The following is a 22,459-nucleotide window of genomic DNA, read 5'->3' as shown; positions in this document are numbered from 1 at the left end:
TAAGTGTTTTGAATATGATAATGATTTGGCGACTTCTGTATCAACATGTATGGAACAGTTTCAAGGTCAAATCTAACTACACTACTGTGAGCTCTTCACCGTGACCTCCTGCATCAGCTGTGAAATAGTGCGTCCTATGTTCAGAGCAACCTGGCAATCGTGGTATCCGCTCTTTGAGTACAATACCACATGAACACCAAACATAAAATATGTGCTTTGCATGCTATGGATTATGTACAATCTATCTGCCTCTTCTCCAGGATCCAAATTTAACATGAATAGATATGGGTTACCCCATATCCAAGATATTTGACTTTTAATTTACTTGAATTTTCACTATGCTCAGCTGATCTAGAAGAAAAGACTGCACTTGTTATGAAACTGGTGTATAGTCCTTCATGTCCGTAGCAAATACCGTCACCAATCTTTTATCACTAGCAAACAGTGCACACACCGGTGCTTGCAAGACGTATGAAAAAATGGATAGATGGCACAAATACGGTACAAAGATATTTATGCTTTTTTGTCGAATGATAAAGAAGGAAATCAAGGAAGTTGGGGATTAGCAAATTTATTAAAATACAGCAGAAAAGTATAGCTTTAAAAATACTACATGAGAATGCGTATACCTATTAATACAACTTATTGGGGCACATACTTTGTGCAGGCTCAATTTTTGCTTAAAATGATCATTTTTTCACAAAATTTCCCTATCAAACCAGTCTTATTTCATCATTCTTCCCAAATTTTTCCTTTGATATCTGTATGGAAATTCAAAGCAAAGACATGAAAAAATTGAAATCTCTCGGAATAAATACAATTGTACTCTAATTTTTACCATGTAACAAATTAATGTGAACTTTAGAATGGCAAAAACAAGAAGGATTGATGTAATCTACACTTTCTCCAAATTTTGTGTATGGTATAACCTTAACAGCAAAGAAACCCTTAAAAAATAAATAGACATGTATATGTCACACTGAATACATTGCAAATATCTTCAGACTGGTGACCTTCACCTTTTAATTGTGGTCCGAATCCAGGTGTTGAGTGTTGTATACGCATTCCGTCATTAAACAACGGGAAAACCCCACATAAATTAATGATTAACATTCTCTCTCAGAAGAAATTGTATGATAATTAACGAACAATATTCATCAAAGTAATATAATTGTTGCAATAGTATAATCAATCGTGAAAAAAATTTCAATCGAAGAATGACCTATATTTCGTGAAAAGACTGAGGAGGCATCTAGCGTAGGAATATGAACACTTCTTATATACATTTCTAGGGGGAAAGTGATTTTTCTTAAAAACATTTGACTTTAATTTTGTTTTCTCCCCCGTATTACATACACATCGATATTCTATACATTTATTGTAATCCTGTATCTGCTGATCATGAATGGAAGTATATTGTGTGAAGAGTACCTGAATCCAGTAATATATCTTGAATAGATAGTATGCACTGATCGAATATATTAAAAAGTGCACAGTAAGTGGACAGAGAGAAGTGATTGTTTCTCAAACTTTGAAGAATTAAACCATTTAAAAAACATGGATATTTCATGACAGTTACCTCTAAAATCCGAAAACTTTAGAAAAGTAACTCTTGTGTTATTTGCATAAAACAAAGTGCACCTCCTTTGACAACGGTTATTTAAATTCTGCCCTCAACAACATGCATTATTTATATCCATGCATGACTATTCAAATCTACAAAACATCATCGAGAAAAAGAGTGGAGATGTTAGAATGTGAAAATTAAGAATATACACTGCAAAATTAGGAGGAGGTTTTTGTAAAGTGCCAACAATGCTCTGAAACCATGAAACGGTAACACTTAATTTTCTCTAAGCTGTAACACGTAATAGTGTACAAAGAAATTGAATTGCGCACAATAGAAGTTTGTGAAAATAGTACAAAACATCTGTTAGTGTACAGTGTGTGGAAATAGTACAAAAACATCTCTGTTAGTGTACAGTGTGTGGAAATACTACAAAACATCTGTTAGTGTACAGTGTGTGGAAATACTACAAAACATCTGTTAGTGTACAGTGTGTGAAAATAGTACAAAAACATCTCTGTTAGTGTACAGTGTGTGAAAATAGTACAAAAACATCTCTGTTAGTGTACAGTGTGTGAAAATAGTACAAAAACATCTCTGTTAGTGTACAGTGTGTGAAAATAGTACAAAAACATCTCTGTTAGTGTACAGTGTGTGGAAATAGTATACAACACTTCTCTTGGTGTGCAGTGTGTGGAAATAGTATACAACACTTCTCTTGGTGTGCAGTATGTGGAAATGTAATAACCAGCAATCAAGCGTATTTTTTTTGAAAATTTGAGTGAAATCTGAGGTAAACTTATTTGCATGCGTGCGTTCGTGCTCGCACACACAAAGAGAATTTATTAATTGAGGTAGTGTAAATATAATTTCACGGCATAACAAAACTTGAAACGACTGTTCATCATAATATCGAAATCCGGAATTATCCGATTTATGTTTGATATCTTCTTGTAACCAGAAGTGAAGTTTGAGTAGTCATTTAAGTAAACAGCAGCACGGCAGCGACGAATTCATGTTTCTTGAGCACACATTGGATCGACATCCATCGTTTATATTGATATAAATGTTATATCTTTCATTCGACTGTTTTTGTAGTATAAGCTGTAGTTTTTATATTACCAGGTCCTCTATGCTTTGACTCGATCTCAGGAACCTCGATCTGGATTGACATGTCCCTACTGCGTTGCCTAGTTGGATTAAAAAAAGAAGAGCTGTTTCAGTATTTTTGATTCCCGCACATGCTATCAAATATTCTATTATATCAAAGAACAGCGTGACCCAGTATATCGCACCTTACACACCAAATGCAGATCCCTATCAGAATCAGTACCGCCACACCACAAGTAATGCTTACTACAGCTATTGTCGTAGATTTCACGGCGTTTTTGACAGGATCTACCAAGAGAAGGATACTCAAACTCATCTTTAAATTGACAATTACAACTTACGCAAGTCTATGCCAAAGTGGTGGCCATATCAGAATGTTTACAATTCCAATGTTTTTGCCTTTGATATCTTAACAGATTGTTATGATAGGTACTTCTTCATGAATGGCTGTAGCTGTGAACAGTGCGCGTATGAATTTTGATGAAAGCAGTACGTCTATTTTAACGGGTTGGGAATTTCGACAGCGATAAAAGTAGAATATGTACATGCAAGAAATAAATTTCATTTTTGAAATACATGAGGGTATGAACTGCGACGCTTGAAGCTGTTGTACTTTGCCGTTAGCGCTTTATGAAAACATATGCAGACGTGAAACATCGCAGTTTGTAAATTGCATCAGACAACAGTTACGCCATCTGCTATTCACTTACACACGCGTTAAATCATTTATTTGTACGATAAGATGACATGTGTGTCATATAACTCAGTTGCTACTCACCTGACCATGCCGCAAATTATGATCTAGAAAACCGAAAATTCTTAGAATGAGTCCAAAAGGTATACAATAATTTTACTCCATCTGTATAAGAATCTAGAAATAAATCCGCGTTGAAGCTCTTGTTTGGGCCTTTTATAAGATGGGATTTTACTTATCCTTCGATATGCCTTATATTTTATATCAATGGGATAACAATATTCATTATTGTTTCGATTTTTATAGATAAAAACATGATTCGACAGTAACGTTTCACAAAACTGATGCGGTATGGCAATCAATTAATATCGTCGAAATAGAGCCGAATTATCACCAAATCGACGAAACCACTACATGTATGTTTGCTTTTAAAATTATCGTGACACACAGACCGGTCGCGCTAGCTCATGGTAGAGCTTTCACTTCGTAACCGGAAGGTCGTGAGTTCGAGCCCCGCCCGTGCCATGGCCGCGTCAAACTTAATTAAATAAGGCGTTAAAATAGGTAGTGGTTCGCAAACTCTCGGCATTTAAAAGTGAGAATCACGGGTCTTTTGGATATGACCTTTAAAAAAACAACGAAGGTCCCGTGTCGCAGCAGGTCTTGGCACCATGAAGAACCCTCACTGCTACGACCCTGACCGCAAAACATATGTCTAAATAGGTGGTACTTCGCCTACAGCTGGTGATGTCTCAAGATGAGTGAAAAATTCTCGACGGGACGTAAAATAAATAAGCAATCAATCAATCTTACAACAAAATTTCTATGAAACAAATTTCGGAGAACTATGCTTACTCCGAGTATTTCAACTGTGAAACTCGTCAACTCTCTCTTTTCCATTCTCTAAATTTAATGTGAAAGGGAATATTTTGATTGTGTTTTTCATTCAGGAAGGAAAATTCATGGATTGTAAAAGTTCACGCTTTCTCAAACAATATACACACATTGTATCATTTTATACAACATGACATGCCGAATACATTAGATGAGAAGAAAACAGTCTCCTCAGACATTCACCTTGTTCCGATGTCACAGTCTCTCCCCAGACCATTCCTGATGTTGTCTCATTGTAAAAGAGTGCCACCGCGAAATGCCAGTCTCCTGAAGAAGCTGTTGTAATATTGTACTTGTATATATTGGAACGTTTGGTGAGGTTGCCAGTGTTCACGCTTTTCCACTGGATGGAATTCTAAAATAAATTATTTATGTATCCACACAACAAAATAGCCTTAAGATGCTAAGACTGACTTTTGATTCGAGCATACATGTAGTTTATTGAACTGGGATCAGGCATAGATTCGGTCTATATAACTTCGGACACTAGCTTTAAGGAAGGATTAATTGAATAATTGGTTGTGCACTACAATATTTCACACAGATCAGATCACCTTCTTTTACTTGTGTAAATGATACTCACGTGACAGTCGACTACACGACCCTTGAAGTCCCCCTGACACCAGTAATATACCGTTGCATCTACAACAGAACTGTCACCCCTTCGTTTGTATGATACCTCATACGTGTTCCGTCTCACTAGTGTAGTTGATACGTAATAAGGCTTATATCTGTCTACAATTGGACGAAATATGGCGAGTTACTCGGTGACAATACTGTATAACACTTATTCATGTGGATGGGTAGTTTGGTTTGAACATATCCATGATTTCTAATTCCTCCAAAGTACAACAGCTTTTTGATCATGAAATTTAAGACACAATTTGCACGACGTATAATTATGATTTTTCAGCACACCGCATACAATGCATTTACACCACACGAAACGGTTTCAATTCGTGTAGATAGAAAATGTGGAAAAGAAGTTTACATTACCGCCATTTTGAGTGTGAATCTGCATTGTAGAAGGAGGCGAGTTGCCGGCCGTGTTTATGGCCCAGACTGACAGCGTATACACAGGAACCACGGGCAGCTTTAAAATGGTCACCATGGTTCTGTTCACCATGTCGTTTCCGGAGGACGGTATTTGTGAAATGTTATAACTGTAACCACTGATCTCTTCATCCAAGTAACGTCTCATCTGAAAACAGAGTTCAAACTTGAAATGAAATTAAATATTTAGGCTTGCATGTTTTCACAAAACCCTGACCAACGCCATCCTCATCAAGTATCGTATCAGAGGACTCAACATAAGAAGGACCTCCTAACTTTCAATCTTTTAAAGCCGAGTCTACTGTATTTTAAAGATTGATTGAATGGATCTTGTTCAACGTCTCGCTCAAGAATTTTTCAGTCATATGTAGACGTCACCAGACCTGCGGTAATGGTAATGTGTAATAGTAATGCATTGTAATCATTACATTTTTATACCCCCTTCAAAGAAGAGGGGTATATTGGTTTGCACCTGTCGGTCGGTCGGTCAGTTGGTCGGTCGGTAGACCACATGTCCGCTCAATATCTTAAGAACCATTTACTTGATCGTAATGATATTTCATATGTGGGTTGGTTATGAAAAGAAAAGGACCGCTATTGTTTTTCAGGTCAAAAGGTTAAAGGTCAAGGGTCAACCTACTCTGGACATAGGAATATACTGTCCGCTCAATATCTTGAGAACCCTTTGCTTGACAGACATCGAACTTGGTACACTGGTACATCTTAAGGTGTAGATGGCCCTTATTGATTTTGAGGTCACCTGGTCAAAGGTCAAACTAGACATAGGAATATATTGACCACTCAATGTCTTGAGAATCTTTTGCTTGACAGACATCAAACTTGGTACACTGGTATATCTTAAGAAGAAAATGACCCCTATTGATTTTGAGATCACATGGTCAAAGGTCAAACTGGACATAGCAATATACTGTCCGTGCAATATCTTGAGAACCCTTTGCTTGACAGACATCAAACTTGGTACACTTGTACATCATCAGGAGAAAATGACTCTTATTGATTTTGAGGTGGAGTGGTCAAGGGTCAAACTAGACATACATGTAGGAATATACTGTCCGCTCAATATCTTGAGAACCCTTTGCTTGTCAGACATCAAACTTGGTATACTGGTATATCTTCAGGCATTGATGACCCAATTGATTTTTATGTCACCTGGGCAATCCACTCTTGACATAGAAAGATATATCTGCTCAATATTTTGAATTGATAATACTACTCTCAATTAAATGATGTGTGTGAATAACACTTTTCGATTTTGCACCATGGGGGCATGTGTTTTACAAACGTCTCTTGTTTTTAAAGTAAAGGGGTGTAATGCACCCATTTTTGAATTACAAGTAATTGTAATGTAATGCATTACTTTCATAAAAATGCCAGTAATGACCATTGCTTTTCAATTACATTTGAATTACATATAATTTCTTATTTCATAAAATAATACAAGTTTCTCTTGGCCAACCCGGCAACATCTGCCTCTGTGGAAAGACTTTTCAGCATTGCAGGCAAAGTTTTCAGACCAGAGCACTGCTCTCTGACTGACAATACTTTTGAAAATCTGATGATGATAAAATGCAAGTATAATGTGTAAAATATTCACAATGCAAGGTTTTAGTTTTAGATGCAAGGTGAAGATAACGAACAGTGATCAATTTCATAACTCCTATAAGCCATACAAAATAGATAGTTGGGCAAACACGGACCCCTGGACACACCAGAGGTGGGATCAGGTCCCTATGAGGAGTAAGCATCCCCTGATGACCGGCGTGAGCCCTATATCTTGATCAAGTAAACAGAGCTATCCGCAGCCAAAATCAGTGTGCCAAGATTTAAAAGTTAACTTCAAATAAATTGTGTTCATAAATTTTCTTTATATTTTTTTTTCCATTGTAATGTGTAATGTAATTCATTACTTTAGCAAAGTAATTGTAATTTAATTAATTACCTATATCAATGAAAGTAATTGTAATGGTGAAATTTCCAATGTAATTGTAATTTAATTCATTATATTTTAAAGTAATTGACCCCAGGTCTGGACGTCACTAAGATCGGTGAAGGGCTTCAAATTTAGACCTATAGTCGGCACTTCCGGTCATTGAGCAGTGCGAGTTGTTTAGCGTGCCACACCTACTGTGACACGAGACATCCGTTTTTAAGGTAATCTCCGAGGACCCGTGACATTCACACCTGATGTCAATCGTTTAACCCAAGAGATGAAGTTATAAATATTAGACTTTTCTCGGATTTTCGAAATTTTGATGACAAAAGTTAATATTTTTCTATAATTTTGCTCCAGCAAATATGGAACTACTTAGTGGACAACATTCATATGGTTACTACATATTATCTTTCAAAGATTGGTAGAAAAATCAATCTTCAGTATGCCACTTTGTATGTTTGAAACTTCAAGTTTTCGGTCAAAAACAACGATATAATGCGTGATTTCTGACGTCAAATTACAAGAAAATGGCGCGAAGTTAGTGGTGAATATGATTTTGTCATAAGAAATTCAAATTTTCAAAACACAAAGACTGATACAAAGTTTTAATAATCTACAAATAACATTACCTTTATCTTTAGAATTCATTTTGAATGGTGACAATAACCTTAGTTATAAACAAAAATTGGTGTAATTTTCAGAATTGTACATGAATTTATCTTGTCTACAAATAGATTCGTTTAATTAATTTCATTCTCATACCACATAACCAATTGTCTCTCTTTTTTAAATAATAGTTCTTGATATTCATACCTAAATTACTCTTATTTGTCATACGTTAAGTTATAAATTATTATAGAATTTGAAACATATCATTAATTTATTTCATATTTCTGTTACCAAACAGTTTCATTGTTATTATTCATATGTAATTATACAAACATGTAATTAAACATATCTGTATGACACTTGTAGGGGAAAGGCTTATATAGGCAATGCCTATTGTCTAATCCATTTATGTTCAAACATAAAATATTGTTTGAATTAAATTAAAACATCGTACTTTCCAGTAAAGTGTTAGGCAATTGTAATGTCCACACCTATACAAAACATAGGATCCGAGTTCTAACGATGGCTTGTACTGCGGTTCTGCAAAGTATACAAAATAAGGTGTTTAATTTGTGTAAACTCGTAGAATGGCGTACTGGTGCAATTCCAACTTTACATCTTAATCTCGACTCACTTGATACATTTGTTGTGACGTAGCAGACATTTACGTCACTCCAATATTTGGATCCTAAGGGACGGCATTTTACTCTCACTCTGTACTTCTTTGACGATTGAAGATTAGTAAATCTCGAGGACATGGAGACTGGACCAAAGCATCTGGAATCCGACTTCCTGATAGCTGTCCATTTTTCTTGACGAGGTACCTGTTCGGAACAAAAATGGGACAATTTGAATAGTTTTGATTTTCTGGTTTTTACTTCAATATTTCATATTTTACACCTTTCTCAGATGTGTTTCCAAATGAGATTATTACATCAAAAGTACCAGTATACATCAAATGCGACAAATACACATATCTTACTTTGGGCAAGTACCATCCCGAATTTGTGGGCACTGGTTTGGAGTCAGTGTTAATGGAAGCTGTACAGTTTATACCGCCGGACTCGTCATTTACACTGCAGGCCGAGACCGGAAGTCTCCATGCGAGATTCACTGTTGTCCGTGACGACCATGTTGGACGAAGGTCAGTCACTGGATTTAATTGTACTGAGAAAAGGGAAACGATAAGGATAATCTGTTATTAGTTAAGTAAATCAATATATTTAGATATATATATATATATCACTTTTAATACCTGATATATTGATTGTGAAGTAATGAAGTAGTGGAATTTTACCATATTCATCAGTTGTTGTAAATGTGGTAGTGATTGTTGTGTTGCGGCACACGTTAATCAAAACGAATTCATTTTCTTCTAGTTGTAAGTAGTTATTCAGCGAGATGTTGCAGGACAGCTTATTTTCTTCTCCTTGAATGTTATAGATACTGGCATTGGGGATCCTTTCAGCACGATAAAAACAACAACCCATTAAAACATATAAAATGAATAGCCGTCAAAGAATAAATACATAGACGAGAAAGGAAAAAGGGAATAAATTTATTTGAAAAATTATAAATATCTGCAAAGCATTATAATATGAAATACCATCCACATCAAGAAGGTCGATAAGATGATAAAAGCATGTAAACGAATCACAGATGTAAAGGATTGACTGACTCAAAGACTTGCCCCGAGTTTGTTAGACGCCAGCACGATGTGTTATCGGTACCCTCCCATTGGCAATGAAGGTATTGATAATTCCTCTCTATACAGCAAAAATTGTCATGTTGTTTTTCTGATGCTGTCAAATCAATAGTACTAGTTAATACCGTGTAAGTGGTTATTCTAGCGGCATTCAAAATCATCAACTTTGAAAAAGTAGGTATTTATTTTTAGCAGCATATTTTAAAGCACTACTAGCTGTCATTTTTGTGTGGAAAATTTTTGTAGAAAAATTGTGACTTCCTATTTCTATGAGAGGAAAAAAAATAAGGTTTATAAACTTTTGTTATTGATATTTGTGTTTGAAAACCTATCCAGAAGCTCTGAATGAAGCAAAATTACATATCTATCTTCCCGTACAAAAATTTAGTTTTACAGAATGCTACATAAAATAAAACCGAAATCTTTATTTTGATAAAATGTAATAATTTTATCAATGTCTATGGTTAAAGTTATACACAAAAACTATCACAGTAGCACATTTCTACAACAAAATAAATTTTTTAGATTTAGAGCTGATGTAAAATGAAGTTGACAATCCAGACAACATTTCTAATGTACAATGCATTAATGATGGGTTTATAATAAAATAACTAGATGCTGTCATGAGACAGTAATACCCGCACTTTAAATGTACTCTCTGTCCAAATGGCGATTCCAGAGGGGAATCCGGGGATTGGCACACACACACCCTTTCTGTGGGACATCTTTGTAGTTTTATTATTTTTTTTAAAATATGATACTGCTTATATTTGTAGGCAATTATTTTTAATGTACAAATTAAATAAAATATAAACTAGCACTGGGTGATACACGTATATTTATTTTTATCGATTCATTTTTTTTTTTATTCCTGGACCCCCACCCCTTTTTATATCGCTGGATCTTATAATTTTAACTAGCAAAGAAGCCACAGTGTGAGTTGGCTTTAAAAAAAAAAAAAGAGAGAGAGAGAGAGAGAGAGAGAGAGAGAGAGAGAGAGAGAGAGAGGTGTCAATAAATCGAACTTCTTTCCCATTTCAAAAGAAAGAAATTGCGTTGTCAATAAAACCGACGGGGCTCATATTACTTCGCATTGGGATGGTTTTAAGGGCAAGTGACTGTATTGCAAATGAAAGTTCCTAGCAGAAATAACACATAAGACATGAGCGGATCCAGAAGGGGGGGGGGGGTCCAGGGCATCTGGACCCCCCTCCCCTTTGGAGAACCAAAAAGTTTAAGAAATATTCAATTTTAACGAGACTTTGAGTCCAGATGATATGAACGGTAGATACTTACATGTATATGTACTACTAATTGCTTCATTCAAATTTATCAACACTAGTATAATTATCATTCAACTCTAGGATAAATAAGACGACACACTGATAATATATTTACGATATTTTCGTCAGATGCAAGTATCGCTTTTAAAAAGAATTCTTAAAAAGTATATTTGTACTAATAGCTACATGTACAAATTAGGTAGAGTAGATTCTAAACTATGCACCTTTTGTGAGAGGGAAGACGAAACAATTTACCATTTACTTTGGGATTGTCCAAAAGTACAACAATTATTATCAGAATTTATCAGATATTGCAATTCAAAGGAGATTGAAATAGAATTTGATGTCAAAACTTTTATATTTGGTGATACAAAACAAAAACATTTCAGGTCATACAATGCATTATTTATAATAATAAAAAAATATATGTATAGGAATAGATGCCAAAAAAATCAGCTAACAGTTAAAGCCCCTATAAATGATTGGAAACACATTGTATCAAATCAATCAGGATAGTTATAAGGAAAGAAATGAATTAGATAAATTCAAAACGGACTGGGAAAAGTGGTCTCCATTAGTCAACTGACTCACCCCTCTCTCTCTCTCTCTTTCTGTCTCTCTCTCTCATAAAAAGAAAATGAATATTATAATATATATATCTACGCTTAAATATATTCATATTCTTTTGTATCTACTTTTGTGCAAATGTATGTCGATTGATTGAAATAAAAAAAAAAAAAAAAAAAAAAAAAAAAAAGTACATTTGTATATGTAACATAAAAAATTTTGTTTAAGAAGTAGACAATTTGAAAGTGAAAAGGAAGTGCCAGGAAATGTTCGGAATGCAGGACAGAATGCAGGAGTTGCACCATTTACCCTACAGCTTCTGGGGGCCTAGACCGCCCCCAGCTTACTGGGAGTAACCTCTCTCTCTCTCTCTCTCTCTCTCTCTCTCTCTCTCTCTCTCATTTCTTTGCGATATCAGAAATAGATAGCGGATAGACGTTGTGAAAGGTATCTAAAAGATCAAGTGCTGGAACCCCCCCCCCCCCCCCCCACACACACACTTAAAAAAATTCTACATCCGCTTCTGTACAAGATATACTTCACAAGAGATAGAATCCGGCAGTAACTCGAAAATTCAGGTTTTCTGCAACTCGTCGTAGTTACTTCAGTGTGTAAATTTTACGACAAGTTTAATTTTTAGTGAATTATATTCTCAAACAAATGTTATAAAAGTTGATGATCAGCCATCGTCATATTCCACTTTTCCCCTCTCTAAATATAACTATGATCATTTGTCCCGGCATGACGTTTTAGTGAGCAAAATATTTACGAAGGTAATGTGACCAGAGTTAAATACTAGATGATATAAAGAAAAGAAATAATGGAGTTTGAATGATATCAATGTTGTTTATTTGTGTTTGAATGCATAATGGTGATCATTGTACATTGATAAAGTGGCATTTTATAGGATCCGAAACAGTGACAAGTGAGAAAGTTGGTTGGCGGGGATTTCTACTTTCACTTTTGAGGATGCAGTAAACGGACGACAGGAGGGGAAGCTGCGCATTTCCTCGTTGGATGATTTGTGTACATGTGTGGACGTAGATGTCATTTCAGTGAGTTCACTTGGATTTGAGAGGCTGAGCAAAGGCACAAAGAAATTGTTTCCTGAGTATATAGTCTGAACAGAGGATATTGCATCATTAGTCTGGCTTGTTCATTTGTTTTATTTATCATTTCTTTTTCTTCTTTTTTTTGAATTATTTTTTATTCATTTATTGGTTTACAATATTACAGAAGGTGAAATGTACATGTTTAACTATTTCTGTGTATCATGTATGTGTATTTGTTTTAATTTTCTTTGGGGGGGGGGGGTGTTATCAGTTTGTGTAGAGTGTCAATTTTGTGTATTGCTTAAAGATCAGTACCACTGCCCTACTGTTAAACATTGGGCAGATATGTAAATTGGCACTTGGTTGGTTTATGCAGTCCTCCCTGACATTGACAGAGCTTTCCCATGGAGACTGTTTTCCAAGTTATGCGTAGAGTGTCAGTCATCTATCTGTGTCTCGCAAGTACTTGGTGCATTGGTGCAGACAGCTATCATGCTGAATCCCGTGAAGGAAGGGGATATAGACTTCCTTTGGAATAACGTACATACTCAATGTTGCGTCGCTTGCGGAGACCCACATCTTGAAGAGTGACCTTGACCCCATTTTTAAAGGTCAACCACGTAATACCTTGTGGAGGAGAAAGTAATCTTGACCTTTGACCTTGACCCACTTTCAAGGCCATTCAAGGTCAACAATCTTAGAATATCATGTGGCTACTCCTAAAGATGTAGATGGAGCTTTATGATAGAAAACGTCATTTTCGGCCCCTATTTGCCGCCTGGGGCCAATATGAAAATTCCAAAACCTTATTGCACATCTACAGGACATTATTATTCAGCTCCTTGAATATCATGTGACTTTTTCTAAAGATGTAGATGGAGTTAAAGTGATAAGCTTTGTGATAGAAAACGTCATTTTTCGGCCCCTATTTGCCCCCTGGGGCCAATATAAAAATTCCAAAACCTTAATGCACATCTACAGGACATTACTATTCAGCTCCCTGAATATCATGTGACTATTCCTAAAGATATAGATGGAGTTTAAGTGACAAGCTTTGTGATAGAAAACGTCATTTTCCGGCTCTTTTTTGCCCCCTGGGGCCAATATGAAAATTCCGAAACCTTATTGCACATCTACAGGACATTACTATTCAGCTCCTAGAATATCATGTGACTGCTCCTACAGATGTAGATGGAGTTTAAGTGACAAGCTTTATGTTAGAAAATGTCATTTTTCAGGCCCCATTTGCCCCCTGGGGCCAATATGAACATTTTGAAACCTTATTGCATATCTACAGGACTTTGCTATTCAGCTCCTAGAATATCATTTGGATTGCGCTGTAAATGTGGACACAGTTTTAGTGACAACAACCGGGACGGACGGACGGACGGACCGGGATAAAAACAATATACCCGAACTTTCTTTAGAAAGTGGAGTATAATAAAATTTATATAGCGCTTTACATAAAACAAATTACTAGTTTATTGTTATTTCGGATTTCCAATATTTCGTCTTGAGCATCATTTGTCGAAATGCGCATCTGGTGCATCAAAATTGGTACCGTATAAGTTTTACATAAAACAAACTCAAAGGCGCTTTACAAAGGTAAGAAGAGGAATGTAACAATAAAACACAATTAAATGACAGTATGACACAAGATCTTATATATCTGTAAAATTATCAAAATAAAACACTACTAAGATCAATAGCTAATAAAGATGGGTTTGTTTGTTGTTTGATAATTGAAAACAATCACAGTTTATACATGTTAGAATCTAAAACGCCAATTGATAAAAATGAGTTTTAAGACGTTTTTTTGAAAATTTCAAGAGATGTTGACTTCTTGATGTCATCTGGAAGGTCATTGCACTCTATTTTGTATTGCTTTTAGGAGTTATGAGATTGATCACTGTTCGTTATCTTCACCTTTATAGGAGTTATGAGATTGATCGCTGTTCGTTATCTTCACCTTTATAGGAGTTATGAGATTGATCACTGTTCGTTATATTCACCTTTATATAGGAGTTATGAGATTGATCATTGTTCGTTATCTTCACCTTTATATAGGAGTTATGAGATTGATCACTGTTCGTTATCTTCACCATTATAGAAGTTATGAGATTGATCACTGTTCGTTATCTTCACCTTTATAGTAGTTATGAGATTGATCACTGTTCGTTATCTTCACCTTTCATGTGCTGCAGCCCAGCTGAGTTGGCGTTGTCCGTATTTTTTGTTCTGATCTTTGGCACCACAAGGTGCGACTTCGATTCTGACCGTAATGGTCAACTTGGCTTGTATTCATTTAAAAGACTTGCGATGTATGACGAGCAGAACCGTGGAAGGAACAATATGTGTAGGTCAAAATCTTGAATTGGGGTCGGTAATGAATGAGAAGCCATTGGAGTTCCGCCAGAATCGGAGATATGTGTTCCCGTTTCGGCGACCTCGTAACGAGACGAGCAGCAGTATTCTGCATTCGTTGCAGCCGTTTCAATTTTTTTCCCAACTCCAAAATATGGACCGTTTCCATAATCAAGTTTAGATGTTAGAAAGGCGTTTACCATGGTTCATCATCGCAAGCCACGCCTATTGTCTCCGTTTACACTACGTCAAATACTATGGCTTTATATTTTAAAATTCCTCGACTTCATGAATATTTATGTTCAATAGTCAACCAATCGGTGAACTTCCATGATATTTTTTGGTGGAAAGAAAATCATTCGGAGGTCATTGCATGCTCTAAGCGGAATAATCCGAGGATTGCCGATTGAGAACAAACCGGACACGTTTTAGTTGTTGAAACTAATGGACGCTATTTCAGGTTGACTTTCCCGGTGTAATAAATTTACCATATAATATGCGTAACGACGCCGCGCTAATTAGATAATTGTCCTATCAACTCTAGTCTTTCAGATTTCAATATATCCACGTTACCCCGAATTTCCTCATCAAGTTTGAAAATACGATTAATTTTATTAATACATAATGTGCAAGCACAACCACTGCTGTTAATGCGAATTTCATTTGAAAATACTGATACACTTCACTTGCTTCGGTAAACAGGGAGCCGTAGCCTATTTTGTCCGTTATAATTTGTAAACAAATACCGCACGTTTTAGTTGTGAGCACAGCCATTAAAATATTGTGACTGTGTTTGGTCTAAAAAAAAAATTATTTTGTCATTTCATAAATATTCATGAAAAGCGAGGTTTTTGCTGATCATGCAGCCACGGTTTGAGGTAGGGTAGGTACTTGTACTACCGGACTCAGTAATCGTGGCTAGCGCCGATGACCAGGGTTTTACAAGCTTCGTTTGTTAAGTAGCGTCTTATCCGCTTGCTGTTAAAGATCTGATGGTGACACGATTTGATGACTGACAACAATTGTTTTTTAATTGTAAGATTTGATTGAAAAATACGCCAAAACGTTTCATGCCTATTGTACTCTTGATAGTATGGTACCCCACCTTGACCTGTAGCGTATGGGCGTAGTCTTAAATTTTGTTTCGTTGAAAATAAAATTAGTTCAGTCATGTCTTGATTTTTAAAATTAAAAGAAGGTTCGATGCCATCCAAGATCCTATGTCTGCGATGCAGGTTTCCATGTGAGATACATAGTTTACCCAGTTTTCCTTTGGTCTGGTTACCATGCATATGTATCGTCCGTGTAGCAATGGTACTTCATACCATGGCGATGACATATTGTTCCTATGGGTCTTGCAAAAAAGGGTTTAAAGTAGACCTATACTCGCCCTACGTCACAAGCAAAGGCTCAAATCTGATTTTTTTTTTATGATATTGTAAAACATGATACCTAGGTTTTCCCACTGTCTAAGATTCTTTTTGTATAAACTGCTGTAAGATTCTATTTAAATTATAAAGTTCGGGGAAGATCTTTGTCTATATAGGCATTTCTTACAAGACTTGTTTTTGATATTTAATTTTTATTTTCTGTAAGGGTTTTCTTGTTTTTGTTAATTCCTCTTCTTTTCGGTAAATATTTTCTTGTTTAAAATAATAATTCTTCTTCTCGGTAAATCACTGCACCGATTATAGAGTAACAGCCAGGAAAGATAACTATAATTTCTCATACTACATAGTAGTATGATTCATCCCCACAACATTGATAAGAACTGCTGGATCCTGCTAAAGTCCCGATACAATTCATTCACGTCAGATTTAGAAAATGTACTTTAATCTCCCTACTGAATTAAAATTGAAGAAAATCTACAACTCACCTGTGTAAAAGATGACCACGAGGACAAAGAAACATGCCAAAAACGAATACTCCATATCACAACCATCTTCTCAGGTCCACATCAGAGTAAAACACAACATTTTGTTTTACAGATTGTAAACAAATGACGTCAGTACGTGTCCCTTATCTAATCTTATGTACATACCGATTAAACAACAATGAAATCCGAGGGGGCCATACCACCCTAGACCTTGATTTGATATCAGACATTCCGGATATTTGATTTACACGTTATCCGCACCTACATTACACTGGTTCTGTCCCTCTAAATCAATCCACCAAAGCTGTAAGTCCGGGAAAAAGATTGATCGATATATATATATATATATATATATATATATATATATATATTTAATTGAACAATCGGAAGTATTGGGTGACACCCCCTGTGGTGCTGCCGCACACACACGCGTGGCATGCATGATGCCTCCTGCCTGCCTGAACTCTCAAGGAAAAGTCAAATCTTGAGTTTACCATTTATTGCAAGAAATTCCACAAGTATATACAAGATACGGATTAACATTGAATTGAAATTAGAGGTGAATTGGCGTTATGGCCACATTGTTACGAAAGATACAAATATTTGCAGGTCCAGAGGGGTATCCGGAGTACCAACCGAAGTATAAGGGCAAACCAGTGGCTTCGTGTGGGCATGAGAGCCGGCATTCCAGCCTGCAAACTTTCTCTGGGACCGAGTGCCCGCCCGATCTGCTTACCCTGTTTCATAAGATTGCCTCCCTGGTGGAGCGTACCAGTCCTCACCCTGGTACTCCAGATGAGGTCTCCCCTCCATTGCCAAGAGGGATAGAGGGATACCAGGACTGAAGAGACGTCCCGAGTAGCCCCAATCGACTTTTACCTTTTTAACTTGGGGTATTTTCATAATATACCTTTGTCACTTTCTGCCCTCTGTCTTTGTATGACAGAAGGGGATGAAACAACGGGCCAGATCAGACGACCACTTTACTCAATTATACCCCCCAAGACCTGCCACAGACATCGATATGATGTTCCTCCACTACCAGACAGAGTGCGAGACCGAAATTTATTCCCACTCAGTTGACAACTGCTTCCCGGGTCGAGTGGTAAACCCCCCCCCCCAAGATTGCCAAAAAACATGTGAAGAGCTGCCTACCCCCCCCCCCCCCGAATGTTAATGAGGAAGATGTGTTACCCTCCCTAAATAGGTGGGTCCCGTCGTATCTTAAAAAAGTGGGTGGGGGTGGGGGGTATCACGTGGTGAATTATTGTCATGGGATATGACGACACCCCCCAGGTGGAGTACAAAACCTTTAATTGGCTATTGACTTTGACACGTTTTTTTTATTTATCTTGTGGCCCATTCTGGCTGGACCCCATGCCAGTATAAACGGGGGAGGATAGCAGACCAAACTAAAATAGTGTGTGGTAATAAGGCATTATGACGGAGAAAATAACATTTGATTTATCGACCAGTGCTTTGCCCATAAGTCCTGGTGTTACCATGTGGTTTGAGCCTAACTGTGGGGGGTGTTTTGTGTTAGGTTTGACTTAATGGCTTGTGTTTGGTAGGGGGTATTGATGTAAAGTAGCCATAGTTCAAAATTGACGACACCCCATGATGATTGGGGGTCGGATTGTTTGCGCAGTCGGTACTGTTGGTCATATTTTGCCCACCCCGGATATCTACCCACGGTCATCCGAATGTCACGTATGTACTTAAGAAACTCTTGAACGCGGGTTCTATATTTTTCGAGCATTACACTCATAAAGATCAGGAAAGCTGAAGACCAGTCGGTGATTGATAACGAGGAGTTGACTTTGGGTTTAACAAGGCACATTGTGCCATTCTTAATAAGAATTTGGGCCTGAGATTGGAGTTGATCTTCCAGTTCTTGACCAGATTTTAACAGAATTGCAAGGTGGATGTATTTGCCATCCCAGATTTGTTGTTATATTTTGAGTGGGATGTGTGAACCGACTAAATCGAAAAAAACTTGCCGTTGTGGGTGGGTTGTATTCTGTGACATTGAAATTTGGGCCTGAAAAATGGCTATATGTCTGCGTGACGTCTACCGGTGGAATTAACCAACTATTATCACACTCACCTGCCGTATCCAGCGAATCTATTTCATTAGTTGTGCCCAGAAGAGGTTGCACGGGGGCTTCTGGTCCTGGTGCCGCTGCAGTGGCAACAGCGGGTGGCGTTGTTATAACATATTGCCCTCGTGGCCGTGAGGGCTCAGTGTCCGGCTGTGTGGGGCGTCTTCCACGACGTGGTCGGCCCTTCCCCCTGGCTGGGGACGAAACATTTTTCGTTCTATCTGCATTTGAACGTCTCGTGGTTGGCCTGAAGACCGGGGGCATTGTTGATGTAAAAGGATGTTTGATGAGCTAACGAAAATGCTGTCTGTATAGTTCAGGTCGGTCTCCATGCTGTCTGTATAGTTCAGGTCGGTCTCCAAAAGGAAGCGGAAGTTGCGCATATATTGAAGGTTGAACCCGAGGTGATTGGGCTACCTGCCAGTTGACATGCAGATAAGTTTACAGACCTGCTAAGCTATGGGTTAAGACACGGTAAATCCTTGTCAATTAAACAGGATTATTTAGATATAGAAATCAAATAATACCCAATATATATGAATGAGAGCATCTATTTTTTTCATATAAACTTTATTTTACGAGAAATACTTGCATTTAATTCGGGTGCAGGATATTGAAGACCCAATAAATAAGTATGAATGAGCACCAAATCGGGATCGGCCTCTTTTCTGAAATGATGACTTCAATCAGATCAGTCGAAGAAATAATTTGAAAAGAATCTTTTTGTGATGGCCATTGTATTATGGAATCTATTCAAGATCCATCCCACCCATCCCATAAGCTGTAGGTACATATTTTAAATTTTGGATACTGACTGCTGTTTGTTTTGGGTGTTTTTCAGATACTCGTTCCTTGCCTTAGTATACGAGATGGTAGCTGTTTCCTGTTATGTTGTCGTGACATATCTTTTGTGATACAGGCGTTTGCGCACACCAAGTCAACTGAGTCCATATATATTGATGTGTTGTCAGTGAATTTGAAACCGTTCTGTGGAATTACTGTGACTCAATTTGTAAAACTGTGACTGTTGTCAAAATGATTGCTATTACCACAACTCCCAACTGATTCCACAGCTCTAAATCAACTCCCAACTGATTCCATATATATTGTGTTGCCAGTGAATATTCAACTGTTCTGTGAATTGTAACTGTGATTTCGTGAAACTTAGTTGTAAAAAATTAGTGCTTTATCATAACTCATTGCATAATTGAGCTAAATATTGAGTTAATCTAAAATACTCGAATTAAGTAACCATCCGCGGTTGACCCACGGTGGTGAAAGGCGAGGATAACGAACAGTGATCAATCTCATAACTCCTATAAGCAATACAAAATAGAGAGTTGGGCAAACATGGACTCCCTGGATATACCAGAGGTGGGGTCAGGTGCCTAGGAAGAGTAAGCATCCCCTGTCGACAGGTCACACCCGCCGTGAGCCCTTTGGTGTGTCAAGGGGTCCGTGTTTGCCCAACTATCTATTTTTTATTGTTTATAGGAGTTATTAGATTGATCACTGTTTGTTATCTTCGCCTTTCCCTATATCTTAATCAGGTTAACGGAGTTATCCGTAATCAAACTCAGTGTGCCAAGAATGGCCTAACAATCGGTATGAAACACGTCAGACAGCATTAGACCCAATAATAGGTTGTATTGGCAAACTAGATCGTTATAACGACCAAAGAATTTGCGAAATGCTGACTTCAATCGAGACTGTTGAAACATATGCACCATCAACTTGGTTTGTCAGTAGCCTGCTTCGATTTAAAAACTGACCATACGCAGAACAAGCTCTTGTGTATCGAATCAGTTGAGAGATGTAAACACCATATGCAGGTGATAATGGAATATTGCTACATAAATATGGTAAGTTGACGATAGAGAAGTTGGAATCATCCCGTGGTCAATTCTGAACTTGATTGATGTTGTATGTTGTGTTGATGTTGCATTTTGTGTTGATGTTGTATTTTGTGTTGATGTTGTATTTTGTGTTGATGTTGTATTTTGTATTGATGTTGTATGTTGTGTTGATGTTGCATGTTGTGTTGATGTTGTATTTTGTGTTGATGTTGCATGTTGTGTTGATGTTGCATGTTGTGTTGATGTTGTATGTTGTGTTGATGTTGCATGTTGTGTTGATGTTGTGTTGATGTTGTATTTTGTGTTGATGTTGTATGTTGTGTTGATGTTGTATTTTGTGTTGATGTTGTATTTTGTGTTGATGTTGTATGTTGTGTTGATGTTGTATTTTGTGTTGATGTTGTATGTTGTGTTGATGTTGTATTTTGTGTTGATGTTGTATGTTGTGTTGATGTTGTATTTTGTGTTGATGTTGTATTTTGTGTTGATGTTGTATTTTGTGTTGATGTTGTATGTTGTGTTGTATTTTGTGTTGATGTTGTGTTGATGTTGTATGTTGTGTTGATGTTGTATTTTGTGTTGATGTTGTATTTTGTGTTGATGTTGTATGTTGTGTTGATGTTGTATTTTGTGTTGATGTTGTGTGTTGTGTTGTGTTGATGTTGTATTTTGTATTGATGTTGTATGTTGTGTTGATGTTGCATGTTGTGTTGATGTTGTATTGATGTTGTGTTGATGTTGTATTTTGTATTGATGTTGTATGTTGTGTTGATGTTGCATGTTGTGTTGATGTTGTATGTTGTGTTGATGTTGCATGTTGTGTTGATGTTGCATGTTGTGTTGATGTTGTATGTTGTGTTGATGTTGCATGTTGTGTTGATGTTGTATGTTGTGTTGATGTTGTATTTTGTGTTGATGTTGTATTTTGTGTTGATGTTGTATGTTGTGTTGATGTTGTATGTTGTGTTGATGTTGTGTGTTGTGTTGTGTTGATGTTGTGTTGATGTTGTATTTTGTGTTGATGTTGTATGTTGTGTTGATGTTGTATTTTGTGTTGATGTTGTATGTTGTGTTGATGTTGTATTTTGTGTTGATGTTGTATGTTGTGTTGATGTTGTATGTTGTGTTGATGTTGTATTTTGTGTTGATGTTGCATGTTGTGTTGATGTTGTATGTTGAAGGTCATCTCCGAGGACCCGTGACATTCACACCTGATGCCGAGTGTTTGGCGATGGAACTGTCACTACCTAATTTAACGACTCAGGTTTGTCGCGTTTGAGTTGTGTAAAGAACGATTACAAACCAGGAGTATTTAATTTCAAAGGTTGATAGAAGAAATGATGAATTACTTATACAAAATTAAAAATAATAATAAAAAGTACACACTGACAACTTAAAAGTTTCGAATACGCATTTCTATGTAAACATTGGATGGATAATACATTGCGTAACAACACTTTACACAGTCATTCCAACCCACCGGATTTACACTGCACTTTACGTTGAACATTTCTAAATTAACATTGAACGAATGATACATTGAACGAATGATACATTGCGTACATGTAGATACAAACGCACAATTACAGGGATAGAGTTTTGACCCCGTTGGCTTTCCACATATGGAGAAATTCTTACCATTTGGCTAATTTGCATGCCGCCATCTTGGAATTCGAACTATCAGTCATTACGTAAAGCAATTAATAGAGAAAAATATGTAAAATCACGATTGTAAACTAACCTCTGCATAAACACACGGTTCCAGCATCATAC

At 36.8% G+C, this 22,459-nt stretch overlaps 2 protein-coding genes across 5 annotated transcripts in view; both read right to left on the bottom strand.

Moving 5' to 3' along the window:
• Positions 1-555: 555 nt before the first annotated feature.
• LOC125671105 (uncharacterized) lies at positions 556-16,859 on the bottom strand. 4 transcript variants are annotated; one of them, XM_048906567.2, is made up of 12 exons: positions 16,729-16,859; positions 9,572-9,683; positions 9,179-9,342; positions 8,864-9,048; positions 8,516-8,705; positions 8,336-8,421; positions 5,262-5,466; positions 4,849-5,000; positions 4,449-4,620; positions 2,863-2,965; positions 2,006-2,757; positions 556-1,930 (listed from the first exon to the last, which is right to left on the bottom strand). In XM_048906567.2, the coding sequence occupies exons 1-11, from the start codon at positions 16,781-16,783 to the stop codon at positions 2,646-2,648; spliced, it is 1,536 nt and encodes a 511-aa protein (XP_048762524.1). In that variant the 5' UTR covers positions 16,784-16,859; the 3' UTR covers positions 556-1,930; positions 2,006-2,645. The 4 variants fall into 4 exon arrangements, with proteins under 4 accessions (XP_048762524.1, XP_048762521.1, XP_048762526.1 ...); XM_048906570.2 differs by lacking the exon at positions 556-1,930 and adding an exon at positions 3,456-3,478 and having other exon boundaries at positions 2,620-2,757; XM_048906564.2 differs by having other exon boundaries at positions 556-2,757.
• Positions 16,860-20,718: 3,859 nt separating this feature from the next.
• LOC125668994 (probable serine/threonine-protein kinase DDB_G0280133) overlaps positions 20,719-22,459 on the bottom strand; it is a 1,746-nt gene continuing 5 nt past the window's right edge. The window contains exons 1-2 of the mRNA XM_048903441.2: positions 22,428-22,459; positions 20,719-21,872 (exon numbers count right to left, since the gene is read on the bottom strand). The exon at positions 22,428-22,459 is cut by the window's right edge and continues 5 nt beyond it. Coding sequence (XP_048759398.2) covers positions 20,719-21,872; positions 22,428-22,459 — 1,186 coding nt within the window. The remainder of the gene's footprint in view (positions 21,873-22,427) is intronic.

The sequence above is a fragment of the Ostrea edulis genome, chromosome 4 (assembly GCF_947568905.1).
Source record: "Ostrea edulis chromosome 4, xbOstEdul1.1, whole genome shotgun sequence".
Classification (NCBI taxonomy): Eukaryota; Metazoa; Mollusca; class Bivalvia; order Ostreida; family Ostreidae; genus Ostrea; species Ostrea edulis.
Note: the sequence above shows the minus strand (reverse complement) of the source record. Positions and strands in the feature narration are given on the sequence as shown.

Excerpts from the sequence above, each read along its gene's own strand:
- LOC125671105 (XM_048906564.2), bottom strand. The coding sequence starts at position 16,783 with ATGGAGTATTCGTTTTTGGCATGTTTCTTTGTCCTCGTGGTCATCTTT. Across the intron at positions 9,343-9,571 it reads TGGCGTCTAACAAACTCGGG|GATCCCCAATGCCAGTATCT; the intron begins GCAAGTCTTTGA and ends TCGTGCTGAAAG. Across the intron at positions 4,621-4,848 it reads GTCGTGTAGTCGACTGTCAC|AATTCCATCCAGTGGAAAAG; the intron begins GTGAGTATCATT and ends AATTTATTTTAG.